This window comes from Pseudochaenichthys georgianus, unplaced genomic scaffold, assembly GCF_902827115.2.
Source record: "Pseudochaenichthys georgianus unplaced genomic scaffold, fPseGeo1.2 scaffold_543_arrow_ctg1, whole genome shotgun sequence".
NCBI lineage: Eukaryota > Metazoa > Chordata > Actinopteri > Perciformes > Channichthyidae > Pseudochaenichthys > Pseudochaenichthys georgianus.
In genome coordinates this window covers 145,481-160,434 of record NW_027263104.1, presented here as the reverse complement: position 1 = coordinate 160,434, position 14,954 = coordinate 145,481, and the positions used below count along the sequence as shown (strand labels likewise).

At 39.4% G+C, this 14,954-nt stretch overlaps 1 protein-coding gene across 1 annotated transcript in view; it reads right to left on the bottom strand.

Annotated features, from left to right (window-relative positions):
- Nucleotides 1–5,821: 5,821 nt before the first annotated feature.
- Nucleotides 5,822–14,954, bottom strand: part of itga1 (integrin, alpha 1) — a 113,042-nt gene continuing 103,909 nt past the window's right edge. The window contains 3 exon segments of the mRNA XM_034079067.2: nucleotides 5,822–10,445; nucleotides 13,293–13,406; nucleotides 13,681–13,770. Of these exon segments, the coding sequence (XP_033934958.1) occupies nucleotides 10,389–10,445; nucleotides 13,293–13,406; nucleotides 13,681–13,770 (261 nt within the window). The 3' untranslated portion in view covers nucleotides 5,822–10,388.

The window sequence follows — 14,954 nt, the reverse complement described above, 5'->3', positions numbered from 1 at the left end:
CATGAGCAGCAGAAGCCTTTAAAACTGCATTAATATCTCATTCATTTGAATGCACCACTGGATACATTTCAATATACATAAGTAGGAGTGAACTGGGCACATAGGAGGGGGGGGGGTTGTTTTGACTTGAGCCGCCCCTTATCGATGAGCCGGATCATTTGGCTCGGCTGTCTTAAAGCGCCGGCTGTTTCACCTCTCCATGTTACCGCAGAATACCACGGAGCCTCAGTTTCGACGCTGCGAGGCTCTGACGCTCCACTAAACGCGCGCGCGTTCCTTGTTGTCCCGTAGCAGGCACCTTCGACGTCGGGGAAACGATCTTCAATACTCCGAAAATAATCCCACCAGACTCCTTTGCCCCTCCAACAGAGGGATGACCTTTTTCCTTTTCGTCATTTCAAGCGATAAAAACTCTCGATCTTCTCTCGAATTATTAATATTGTTGGACGCCCTCAGCTCGCGTTCAGGGCGTCCCGAGCTGAATAAGGGCAAGACGGCCCCCTGGCGGAAACGCTGATTGGACGTTTTTAAATATAATTTCGTATACATTATTGCACACTCTTAATATAACTTATGTCTGTATACATTTGTTTACACTGAAATGGAGCAACTGTCACAAAACCCACATTTCCTTTGAGATAAAGGAAGTGTTCTGAATAGCTTATTAAGGCAAGGCAAGTTTATTTAATCGAGCACCTTTCAGCACACGGCCACACATATTATAAAATGGCATTTAAAAGCAAAGATAATCAAACATGAATAACACAAAGGGACGTACATGAATACATGTCATAGTAAATACAACTCCCGTGTAGGGCTGCTCGATTATGACAAAATCATAATCTCGATTATTCGGGTCAATAATTGATATCACGATTATTAAAAACGATTATCCATTTACTTTGAAAATATCAATTGGAGAAAAAAACATTTAAACAGTATGTTTTTAAAAGTTGAACTTTAATTATAATTCAACTGAAAAACCAATAATAATAAAATTATCGTTTTATTTCGATTACGTCGTTTTCGTTGCAAGCCATAATCGTAATTGCGATTAATTGAGCAGCCCTACTCCTGTGCACTCCTTACCATGTGATCACACACACACACACGCACACGCACACACACACACACACACGGGAGGAAAACACCTCGTTTGGCAAACATTGGGTGGAAGGTGTGCAATTATTGTGGGAATGTCCTTTGTCGAGACTGCTGTTACGCCTCTCAACAAAAACGCTTTATTTAAGGAAGAGAAAATCTCAACATTTATCGAGCAAACCTAAACCTGAACAAACAAGTCACAGGTTTGAGTGTAAATATCAGCCGTAAGGCAACGTGTGGATTAAAGGTTGCTTTGTGCCATCGCATAGGGTTGCAAAAACAAAGGTATAAAAACGGCACGTCTTCTTCCACGTAGGAATCTCTAACAAGAGCCCGTTCATTAGGGAATATTTAAAAAGGTTACCAAGTACATGTTTCTGTCCTCCTTTCAACACGGTAAAGATAATATCATATAAGCTGCACCTTTATTGATTCCATCGTGTATTGCAGCACTCTATCTCTTCAACGGTTTAAAAATAGCTGTGCATGCTTTTGTGTCCTTTCTCTCGTTACCTGGTTACTCACAAATACTCACATGTATCGCACATCACCCAGTTTTGAAGACACTCTACTGGCTTCTGGTTCGATTTAAGCTTCAACTGAAGACCCATTTGATCATCCGTTAGGGTTTCTAAGTATCTTGAGAGTACATTAGTGAACCGACAGGCTCCTCGAGGCCTCTGCTCACGTCCTGCTAGCTGTACCTTGTTCAAGACTTGTAAAGCGCTTTGAGCACTGGAAAAGCGCTATAATGAATGCAAGGAATTATTATTATTAAGACTTAAAACACACAAGAGGGCAGTGTGTTTTCTGTCGTGGGTAAAAAGAATTGTTTTCCCGCTGTGACTCTGGTCAGCAGATTCTCCTGGGTGATTACGTCACAGTCTGAATGTATGTTTACCCTCACCTGCAGGTCACTGAGTCTGTCACTTCTGAAAAATATGTAGAAATCTCTCAACACTGAGTCAGAGCCAGGGTATCAGACATTGGAAATATAAGATATGTCATGTTACCTTACACCCAGACTATTGTCAACTTGGAATTGCCTTTTGATAATAACTGTTGTTAATATATAAGGACAACAGATTATGTTTTTTATGCTGTTGCAACTCAAAGTATCTACCGTTTATTTTTGTTACCTACCACAGCCGACATTTACCCCGCATTTGGCAGGTAGCAAAGGCTCATTTAATTTCCTGGTCAACGTGTTTTCATGTTCGACATAATTACTTTCATTCTACTGTAAACGTCTGTGCACTTTGTAGTCGAGGTTTTGAAATGTGCTCAATACATTTTTTTTAAACTTACCACTTTCTAAGTTAGTTCCTTTACAAGAACATGTACTGAAGTTCTGTGCACATTTGAGGTAGCTGTACTTTACTTGAGTATTTCAATGTTTTGCTACTTTGTACTTTTACTCCACTACATGTATTTAATCCCTTTAGTTACTCTACAGATGTGAATGAATGATGTGAAATATAATCAAGTGTTGAATCAGACTTTAGTTCCACCTGGAGTAAATCCACCAGCTACCCTGCAGTCTACAAAGTCATTCAGACTAGCTGCACCTTCACCAGCTTTGAGAACACTTTAATGATCAATCATTATAAAACATATCATATATATTATTCTGAAATGGACCAATCTGCACAATGACTACTTTTACTTTTGGTACTTTAACTATATTTTGATGGTAATACTTTTCTGCTTTTACTTGAGGAACATTTTGAATGCAGGACTTGTACTTGTAACAGAGTATTCCTACACACTGGTACTTCTATTTTTTACTAAAGTGAATATCTGAGTACTTCTTCCACCTCTGATGAATGAAGGGAAATGAAGCACAACGTAACTTAACCCTATAGCTAGCTGTTAGCCTGTCAGCTAGCTCACTTAGGAGACTGGTTCGAGGCCTCAGACAGTCTTCTTGATGACAGTGCATTCGCTAACAACAGTGGTGAGACCAGACGTCCAGTATTTACATTACATCTATTTTGAATCAAAACACAAGTTAAAAAAGGCTGCGTAGAGCTACAACGCGATATATTGAAATAAACAACATTTGAGAGCCAATTAAATGAAGTCGCAGCTACACCAATACTCCTTATATTAGCATTCATTAGCTGCTAATCTACCTAGCAACGGCTAATTGCTAAGCTCCGCAATGTTGCCGTTTCATCGCCTTAAGATACCCGTGTGCTTTTAATTAGAATATTTGGGGGACTTATAGACGATGAGAGTGAACGTATGTGTTTCCGTACAAGATTTAAAACAAGCTGCAAAAAACGCAACACCACCATCCGACTTGAATTAGCACTTAACTGAGGAGGCTAGCATTAGCACTTAGCTCCAGAGCTAGCATTAGCACTTAGCTTCTGGATCTGTTTACTCACCCTCATGTCGGGACATCCTACAAACGGACCCCTCCTCGGGCTCCCCAAGCGTCCTTCACCGGTGCACTGTACGGGTATTTTATTTGCTGAATCTGAACAGAAAAGCTCTTCACCCTTTGCCTTTTTCCCCCAAGCAAGATGGATCCTCCGGCAGCAGCAGCTTACACAGTTTGTTCTGCTTCCCCTCCCAGAGTATCGCGATATTTCGGGTGAACACCAGGCGGCGCAGTCACACATAGGAGGAGGTGGTGGTGGGTTTTTTGTGCCCATGGTTTTGCCTCGCAGGAAAGTCTCTACTATTACAATGCAGAGGTAAATGGTGTACTTTTACTCCACTACATAATATGTAATACCTTTAGTTACTTTACAGATCTGGATGAATGATGTGAAATATAATCAAGTGTTAAATCGGACTTTAGTTCCAGCTGGAGTAAATTCACAAGCTACCCTGCAGAATACAAAGTCATTCAAACTAGCTGCAACTTTACCAGCTTTGAGACTGTTTTTTTTTTCACGACACGGTCTCTCAGGGGATCTTAATATTTAAGAACCTATTAATGTGTTATACCAGATTAACGGAAATAATGTCAGCTAACTGACGATACAAACCATTTTTACCAAAACAAAACACAAGTCTCATAAGAAGCATCTAAATGACCCCTTAGCGAAAAATGCTAACGGACATTGGCACAGAACTCAAGATAAAAGTACCCTTATTACTTATCGTAGCTGCACATACAAGATATCCGATTAAAGCTGAGGTTCCACAGATTATTTAGGTATATAGTATCATCACTGAGTGATCCGGACTCGCGACAGGGGAAGCAAATACAGACTATATTTTGATGATAATACTTTTCTACTTTTACTTGAGTACCATTTTGAATGCAGGACTTTTACTGTAACAGAGTATTCCTACACTCTGGTACTTCTACTTTTACTCAAGTACAAGACCTGAGTACAATATCACACACAATATCTGAGTACTCGCCTCCAGTAATCAGAATCAGGATTCCTTTAATCATCCCACAAAAGGGTCATTTTCGTTTTAATGTGCAATATATAGAGTAAAAGTAGAAGTACTCAGATCTTGTACTTGAGTACAAGTAGAAGTACTCTGATCTTGTACTTGAGTAAAAGTAGAAGTACTCAGATCTTGTACTTGAGTAAAAGTAGAAGTACTCAGGTCTTGTACTTGAGTAAAAGTAGAAGTACTCAGATATTGTGTTTGAGTAAAAGTAGAAGTACTCAGATCTTATACTTGAGTAAAAGTAGAAGTACTCAGATCGTGTACTTGAGTAAAAGTAGAAGTACTCAGATATTGTGTTTGAGTAAAAGTAGAAGTACTCAGATCTTATACTTGAGTAAAAGTAGAAGTACTCAGATCGTGTACTTGAGTAAAAGTAGAAGTACTCTGATCTTGTACTTCAGTAAAAGTAGAAGTACTCAGATCTTGTACTTGAGTAAAAGTAGAAGTACTCAGATCTTGTACTTGAGTAAAAGTACTCAGATCTTGTACTTGAGTAAAAGTAGAAGTACTCTGATCTTGTACTTGAGTAAAAGTAGAAGTACTCTGATCTTGTACTTGAGTAAGTACTCTGATCTTGTACTTGAATAAAAGTAGAAGTACTCAGATATTGTACTTGAGTAAAAGTAGAAGTACTCAGATATTGTGTTTGAGTAAAAGTAGAAGTACTCAGATCTTGTAGTTGAGTAAAAGTAGAAGTACTCAGATCTTGTACTTGAGTACAAGTAGAAGTACTCAGATCTTGTACTTGAGTAAAAGTAGAAGTACTCAGATCTTGTACTTGAGTAAAAGTATAAGTACTCAGGTCTTGTACTTGAGTAAAAGTATAAGTACTCAGATCTTGTTCTTGAGTAAAAGTATAAGTACTCAGATCTTGTACTTGAGTAAAAGTAGAAGTACTCAGATCTTGTACTTGAGTAAAGTAGAAGTACTCAGATATTGTACTTGAGTAAAAGTAGAAGTACCAGCGTGTAGGAATACTCTGTTACAGTAAAAGTCCTGCATTCAAAATGTTCCTCAAGTAAAAGTAGAAAAGTATTATCATCAAAATATAGTTAAAGTAGCGACAGTAACTAAAGTCTGATTTAACACTTGATTAGATTTCACATCATTCAGCCACATCTGTAAAGTAAAAGAATAAATGTACTTAGTTACTTCATGTATTTTGTCACCTTTGTGTTTTTATATTTGCACTGTTTCTGAAGCTGCAGTGTATTTCTCCAAATGTGTTTTAAATACAGATTATAATATATTTGTCATTACAACCTCGGAACAAAAAAGCAGACTGACTGAGTGCTTCTTCGTAAAAAGTATTTTATTTTTGTACATAAGTTTCAGTTCATTTCTGTGCTGATGAGGACAGTCTGACGAACCAGTGCATTACAATGAAGACTTCACAGCAGTGTAGAAGTTTGGGGTGGAGCACGACTCTCACTTTGGGAAATAAAAGAGAGACTCCACCCTCGTGCATAAGCCTGATACAAAAGTCACACAATCTGTACATACAATTCATTACATGTGCTTCAACAGTGGAGTGAGAGGAGGATTTCAGTATCAAAAAGCGGCCTCTTCTTTCCGTCCTCCCGCAGGTTTATTGTACGACAGTTAGGGGGGAAACAGTGAAGAAGAAGGAGGCAGTCTCCCCAACATACAATATAATCTCTTTGTGTAGCTGTGCAACTTCTGGAAACAAAAACAAGACCTGAAAGAATAACTCTGTGAGATACTGCGTACCACATATATATTGGGGGGACATTGACCCCAAATGTTTTGTGTACTTATTCAACAAACCAAACACCAGGGAATCCCAATGGTGATGCTTGTTCTATATTTGACAACATTTACCTTTGCAAATTAAACATACGCTACAGTCGCATCTCACCTCGACAGTCATTCACAAAGGCTTTCAGTCCAATAAAACCAAAGTAGTGGATACAAACCCTCATCTTCAGTACAGAATATTTATACTTTCTCATCAAAATATAACAATATTTACATATTTGCATCAGATTTGAAAGTGTGAGATAGGCCAGATAATTTCCTTATAATGTCAAATGTTATTCTTTTAGCACCTGAGCAAATAATCTTCTCTGACCACATTTAATTTTTTTAAATTACATGAATTAATGCAAACAACATTATGTACATTTTTAAAGCTTTACATTTTTGGAGCATTTACTTGTATTTACAGTACAATCAAAGGTTGGGATTTTGAGTAACGTCTGTGACGGAAAAGAGTCGGGATGACATTTGTGACTTTTATAATGGTGGTGCAGTGACGCGTCCTAAACCCCGACAAAAAGCAATGCAATTTCTCCAAAGGATGTTGGAAAATAGCTGGAAATAAGGTCTGTGGTTGGCACACATTTACGAGACGGATCACGTTTTGTTCAGCAGTGGTGATTTCTGAAGAGTTGACGTGTCTGAAAAACGATGGTTGTTAAAAAGTGTCTGAATAGGACTACAGAAGTTGTACGTCATTACACGCATTATACCGAACACGTAAACACTCCGCTAGCAAGTACCTGCCTCCTGCAAACTGCTTAAACAAACGCTTCAACTTGTACCATTTTGAATCTGTGTTTTTGAATATAGATCTTAAATTGGCGTGACGTTAAAGCAGCTGTAGTGACGCTGTAGTTCCTTTATAGCAGGGGTGGGGAACCTCCGTCCTCCGGGCCGTATACGGCCAGCGAGACAATTTGGTACGGCCCTCGAGGTAATTTATAAACACACGCAAAAAAGAAAAAAATGTAAGAAATCTAGACCGCAAAAAAATTAAACAAGCGAGTGCCTGTTTTTCCTGGCCAAGGTCCTTGAACACAACACGAGCCGAACGTGTCATCACGTGGTATATGTCTCGACTGACAGGGGTGCAGTTCTGACGGAGAGCACCAGAACGCAGCTCCAGCACTTCAGAAATTGCAGTAGCTACAAGGAGCCTTCATGCTGCAGTTTCTGCGTGTCTGTGTCTTTAGTTGAAAGCCCAGTGGCGATCTGTTCATCTGTCATACAGTCAATAACTTTGTTGTTATTAGCATCTGGTTAGCTAGCTATGCTAACGAATATAAGAAGCTTTTTCTACAACCAGTGAGGTAAAGGCAATGATCATTATAGTTATAAAAAAATAAGAGTGGCGTAAACAGGTATAAAATACTATATGACAGTAAAAAAAAGTTGTTATTAATAAAGAAGAATACAGTTTGAAAGGGGAGTGATTTGTCAAATATTCATAAAGAAAAGTAAATCTGCTTCCAGTTCAGTTTCATCTGGGTGTTGAGAGATGTATCCATAGATCTCTTAATGTTGCCCTCAAAGTGCAACATGCCCCCGGACCCCCCTAGAGGAGGTTAGGTCCCCCCCTAAATACATATGCCCACATCTTGTGTCCATATCTTTCTATTTTGGTGGTCATGCCACACTGTGCACGTGCATGCATGCGCGAGTCATGGTGAGATATCTGGATGAAGAGGTTGCTTTTTCTTTGCACAGAATGAAATGAATGGGCTGTGATTTTAGTTTTTTTAAGCAGAGGTCAATAATTGGTACGGCCCTCTGAGGATATTGTAAAAATTGAAATGGCCCTTGAGAGGAAAATGGTTCCCCACCCCTGCTTTATAGCATAACGTTAGCATTTTGCTTCCGGCGATTAGATTTACGATTATAAAATTATAAAAGTAGGGTAGACATGTGTCTCTTAAACGTGTCAACCACAGACCTTATTTCGAGCTATTTTCCAAAATCCTATGGAGAAATTGCATTGCGTTTTTGTCGAGGGAACCGGAGGGATACATCCATGGAAGGAACCCATGCGCAGCTTACTTCCGGGTTTTAGGACACGTCACTGCACCACTCTATAGGATAACGAGCATAAAAAATAAAAGCATACAGTCTGCAGCTTTGCTTGAAGTGAATCTCGTGTCAAAGTGTTTTTAGCCAGACTTATGCAAAGGATGTGCCGTGTTATATTGTTAACATTTAGCAATAATACCAAACAATAACAAAATGCTATAATGTAAAGGTACAGTGTTTTAAAAAAAAGTACGGAAGCCCTGAGAGGAAATCCAAAAAAAAAATGATGAATGAAAAAGACATTGATCCAGATGTATTCTTAATTGTTTTTCTTCGTTGTTTACGAATTTATAATACGTTTATATGTAAAAATAGGGTTTGTTCAGGATCATTATTTTACATTGACCTTATGTTTAGAGTGTTTACATAATAATATTACATTTAAACTAATATGGAAGAACAAATAATGCTTGTTGGGTTAGCGCCTCTTGTGGACAAAATTAATATTACAACAACAATCAATGAGAAATATGAAGGAATACAAAATATCCTTCAAAATGGTATTATAAAAATGTTCCTATGTCAAAAATACAATGTAAAATAAAACATGGAAATTAATATCCGGATTTTTTTTTTGCACTTGCCTTTTTGTTCTTTGTTTATGACTAATTATTAAAATAATTAAAAGTTAAAACCTTTAACTAAGGTGTGGAAAAACGTTTAAAATATGTGTTTCTTTCCTTGCATTTACCTTAGGCGCTTTCACACCGGAGTACTTTTCCCGTTTAGTTCCGATAGTGCCTGGAATTTTGCGTTCACACCAAAAAGAGAACTTAGTTCAGAGAACTTTTACCCCCTTTTTTAGTGCCTGCTAGAGAGGTGGGACTATCCTGGGGAGAAAAAAGTACCAATTTCGTTTTTTGAAGCCGCCATTGTATTTGCTGGCATTAGCATTATTAGCATTAGCATTAGCCCCGTGCACCAACGGAGAGAGACTAACTTATGGCAACACAAAAAAAAAACATTTGGGGCGGTGGAGATGAGGAGGTGTCTGCGTTCTGGCGATTTACTCGACTCCCAGCAGCTTCTACTGAAGCCAGTCCCCAACTCCGGGGACTTCCGGCCGGGGACTTCGGGCGGCAGTATCCGCCGTGAAGTGGTTTGCGGCCTGCCAGTAAACCCAAAGCAGAAGAAGAAGAAGTGACGTCAGCGGCTTCATTTGCCTAATCCTCCCCCAGGGAACTTTTTCCGGTGTGAACGCGATCTGCTCTTTAGTTCCATGGGGGTACTAAGTGCTGGGAACTAAGTACGGCAAAGTACTTGATGTGAAAGCGGCTTGTGTTTAGAGTTAGTGCCTCTTGTGGCTAAAAATAATATTACAACGACAAACAATCCAAATATGAAGGAATAAAAAAGGAAAATATGATTCTTAAAATGTTCCTCCAGAAAAAAGACCTAGAAAACGGGTAAAGTTGGATCACCATTTTTTTTCTTCTTCCATCTCAGTGCTTCCGTATTTGTATTGCGAATAAAGCACATTCGCTTAGTTTGAACTGCTCCAACACGTGTTAAGTTCACATGTTATATGTTTAAAAAGCAAACGGACCTTTGGACGTTGATGCTGTAATGACAAAGAAAGAAAGTGAGGTCGCGACATTTGATCTCCACACAGAAAAACCTGAGTACTTTTTTCCCTCTGAAGCCGGAGAGCAGCTAGCTCGTAGGTAAAGCAGCTGTATGTACAGATATTCGATATTCGATTCCTGCTGAGTTATGGCTTCTTCCTCCTCTTTTGTGGTTCCTTTTTGAACTTGATGTGATATTGAATGCAAGAAAGAAGCTGATCTACAACAAATAGTATTCGCAAATACAATTTAAAGAAGCCCTCTCCGTGTGTGAACCTGAAGCATCACCGGGAAGTATTTGCAGATATTATTTGACCCAGGCTTGTTTGTTTTTTCCAGGTCGTCATGATGTCGTAGCTCCGAGGTGTGTGTGGGTCCTTTGGGCGTTTCCTCCGTCTGTCCGACTGCCTGTTTTAAAGTCTGCTGACACAGAGCTGCTGGGTGTCCTCAGTCCATCATGTCCTCCTTCGAGTAGTCTCTGGATTTTCTCTTGAAGAAGCCCAGCTAAAAGGAGCAGAAAACTCAGTTAGAAAGCGACCAGCAAAGTCTACGGGAATGCAATAGCTCAGAATCTTGGAAGTTTGTTTATTCCCTTTATTGATAAGGTCAACAACAGGATTACTGTGAAATATGAAGATACAGTTGAAGAAGCAGCTGCTGTTGAAACACTTAAGGCGAGACACCCCAGGTGAATAGGGTAACTTAAAGGTATCAGCTAGATATTTTTCCAGTTAATTACTTACAATAAGGCAATTGTTTTTTGTATTACAAGTTTTCTGAAATAGCATATTTAAATATGCAAATTATCCATTATCTCATTAAATATGTGCGTATTTTAACACATTTCAGGAATCGAAATCTGAACTTTGGATAAAGCCAGGTTCAAAATGCTTGTTTCATTTTGTAGTCATATTAGTATCTAAGGCTTTTACAGAAGGGATTTTGGATATCTCTTTGTATCACTCCATAAATCAGAAAATACTGTCAACAGCCCTAAAATATCCATTTCCGCCATGTTTTTAGGTATACAATGTTGTATAATTCAAGCTATGAATGATACATGAACAAACCCTTCTGTAAAAGCCTTCATAATATTGATAGGAATATAACTGGAAGGTTTGGTGTATGTAAGTGCAACTGAAGTGGACATTTCGGACTCAGAGTAGGAGAAAAAACTCATTTTGAGAAAACGACCTTTAAAGATTGCGGTGAGGCGCTAGCTAAACCCTCCTGTTCTTTTGATGACAGCTTGCGCCTCGACGCACTCCGTGAAGGTATTTCATGTTCGGGGTCATTTGTTTTTTGTATAACGTTGCTTCGTGCAAGTGACAATTGTTGTCGTCTTCTCTGTGAACGTTTTTTTCGCCGTTCTTTTGCCATTTTGAGATTTCAATTTCTAGCGGAAAGCTAACCAGGAAGTGTTTTAGCACACCACGTGACGCATCTGAACGAATCACGTTGTCAGAAATTGACACCAGCCAATGAGATTTCGTTTCTTGGTTTAAGACCCCTTTGTGCTTTCACGATTGGTTGCTGATACAAAGGAAATGACCATATTTGGATCCGATGAGATTGTGCAGGAGAGACGGAGAAACGATATCTCTGTTGCCATGGTGCACACAGCGGTCGCGGTACTTTATGTTACGTTAGAAAGCTAACTTTTGGTGAATTTAGGAGAAATCTACAGACGCAAATAGACAAACTATAGTAAAATAAACACTTAAATGTGTATTTTGTACGTTTTCCTTCCAAAAGCCTGAAAGAAAACATGTTAGAGAATCAAAATAGCACAAAATCTCAAAATTGACCAGTACTTGAAAAACGATGTTTTTGCCTGCCGTGTCTCGCCTTCATACATCTGCATTCAAACACATCAAAGCTCCCTAATGAATGCATTACATCTCCTTCATTAACCCATCTGTCATTTTAAACTGTTAATGTTATTTACATCTCATTTCAAAGAGTCCAAATTAAAATCAGTAGCTTATGTGAGAGATATCCTAAGATATCTAACCTTTTTGCCCTTTGACATTTATGACCAACCCTGACGTCTGTCATCTCCCTTAAGGAATGTGCTGCTCCAGCAATATGTTGATATTCCCAGTTTGTGACCGGGCGACTCTCGGTCACAAATGGTTTATGATTGTGAGGACGCTGGCTTCGAGCCTAACGGTACGTCCACACAGCAGCTTCAGACGAATCTTCCACCGCTTCCACCGCTTCTCTGCCCATTGACTTTGAATGGGGATGACGTCACTCGCTTTTCGCCGAACTGCATTGTGGGGGAGCGAAGCGAAGATTTCCAGGATGTCCAGGATTCAAAAGTTAAGCAATGTTCAACTTTTGAAGCTGAGCTGGAAGCGCCAGCCAATCAAACACGTTTATGCAAATCTGACAGTAGAAGCGCCAGCCAATCAAACTGCGTGTAAGCAGGGAGAACCAGACCGCAGTTCATTTCCTCATATTCCAAACGAGAAGTTACGGCAGCAAATCACCCGGTTCTTTACGACCAGAACTATTAACGGGATACAAACCGGTGGAACCAGGCGTGGAGGGAGGTGGCAGAGACAGTGGGGGAAACTGGTAGGTTTTCGCCTGTTTGGGGAGTTTATATATATATATATTGCTCGCATAAAATCCCCGGGGTTTTTTGCTTTGTATGTCGGGGGCGGGAGATTCATCTGATTGGTTGTTGGTCGTGTTGCTCGCAAAAAATCCCCAAGCTGTCAGACACGCCCAGCTCCAAGATGTTCAAGATTTTTGAAAAGCTGCTGTGTGGAACAAGTGATTCAGTGTCTCCAGATGTTGAGGCTATCTCCCCCAATATGTTGATTACTCTGTAAACCATTTAAAAGGTCTAGCAGGAGAGAGGCGCTGCAGAATTGGCCGATACTCGTAATAAACCATCAGTGTTTGACATCAAAGCTCCAGCTCTGAGTCCTGACTCTCCGTTTCTGCGGAAGTTTCCCTTACAGCTAACAAAACAGGACATTTGAGTGCCTCATGTTGACTTTGGGAAACACTGAATATCATTTTTTTATACCTATCATCGATCAATTAAGAAATGTACTTAAAGAAAGATTAATTGACAACGAAAGCAGTTGTTAGTTGTAGCCCGAAAGCCAGGGTAGGTGTTAATGCTAAGCTAGGCTAATGGTGTCCTGCCGCTCATAGCTTCATATTTAACATACGGATGTCACAATCAGCTGTCTTAGGAAGTCATCCTTGCACTTCTTGCTTTAGTTGTTTGTTGTTACATGTGTTGTTGTATGTTCTCTAAAAAAAAACATACGGACACACAAACACGTTTAATTTAGCAATTTATAGCGAGCTTTTTGAAATACTTTTTACCTTCCAGAGAGCGAAGATGACGAGTGCTAAGATGAGCAGTCCTATGAGGATGCTGATGATGATGATCCAGATGGGGATTCCTCCTGAAGACTCCTTAGAAACCTGGATCTTCGTCTGATGTCACACACACACACACACACACACACACACACACACACACACACACACACACACACACACACACACACACACACACACACACACACACACACACACACACACACACACACACACACACACACACACACACACACACACACACACACACACACACACACACACACACACACACACACACACACACACACACACACACACACACAAATATATTTAAACTTGCGACACACAGATGTTCACAGTGAAAACAGATCAATAAAAAATGCCTTACACTCCGGGTGCTGTCGCTCAGCTCGAACAGGTCTGTGTTTGTGATCTTCAGCGTGGCGTTCACCAGCATGTACAGACTGGTGAACTCCCCCTGTGAAAGAAATCTCATTTTAACATTTGAGTTGTTGATTATCAATCAGTTAGAAAGCTCCGCTGGTCAATCCGCTTCACTGTTCTTCACTTTGAGCAATTCAACAAGAGAGACGAGACAATAAAAAACGAGCAAAATGTGCCGGACGTTCGCAGAGGACAATAACATGTCTCAAAAACTGGTAAAAAGATATTTTTAAATGTTAAATCTTGAATATAACTTCAATTCTAACCATGACTATGAAATAAACATTGTTTTTTTTACAGTTTTAACCCTTTAAATGCCAGTCTGTTTTCATAATGTCACTGTTAAAGTGGGAAAAACACCAATATTGGATACTTTCTGTTTGTTAAAGTCGAGGAGGATTGTTTTCCCCACGGTGTAGGATATGTCGATAACTACCGTAGCGACTAACAGCATTGACTTTGATGTATTTCTTAGTTTCTTGTGCAGGAAACCAGGGAAATAGCATGTAATCGTCCCAAACGGCTCATGAGAAAGGGTCTTAATCTGGTTCAAAATGGTAAAAAGTTATATTTTGAAGCATCTCGATGTTAAGCCAGATATAAGTATAAGTTTAATTTGTTATGGCCATGGGATCAAAACGTGGTTTCTATAATGACATTTAAGGTCTTGGCTACACAGCTTATTATATAGGCTTATGATCTACGAGTCTATTTTGTTGTGTTTTAAAATGTATGAGGGTTTTCAGTCTGTGGCTACAAGTATGGTTTTATTGTCTCGTGCTTTTACACTAGTTTCTTTTTGTCCTATCGGTTTAGTCTAAATCAGGGATGGGCAACTTTGATGGTGGTGGGGGCCACATGATTGATGTACTGGCCACCAGGGGGCCGCAGATTCACTTGGAACATGATTCCATGTGTTGTATGTAATTATTAACAAATATACGAAGTCTGACATCTTCATTGACATTTTACAATCTTTCAGGGAACACCCTCCAAATAGCTCGCTAAACAAATATCAGTTCACAGAAATGTTATTTAAGTTTTACAAGTGGCATGTTTGTATTGAACGGGTTATTTAACAGTGGAATACAATTGGAAAGCACAGGAAATGTGTGTGCATTGAGATGAACCATTAAGATGACATACACATGAAGTCATGAAGACTAACCCAGACATTAGTTGTCTAACTTGAACCTAAAACACTTGTAGCCAGTCTCT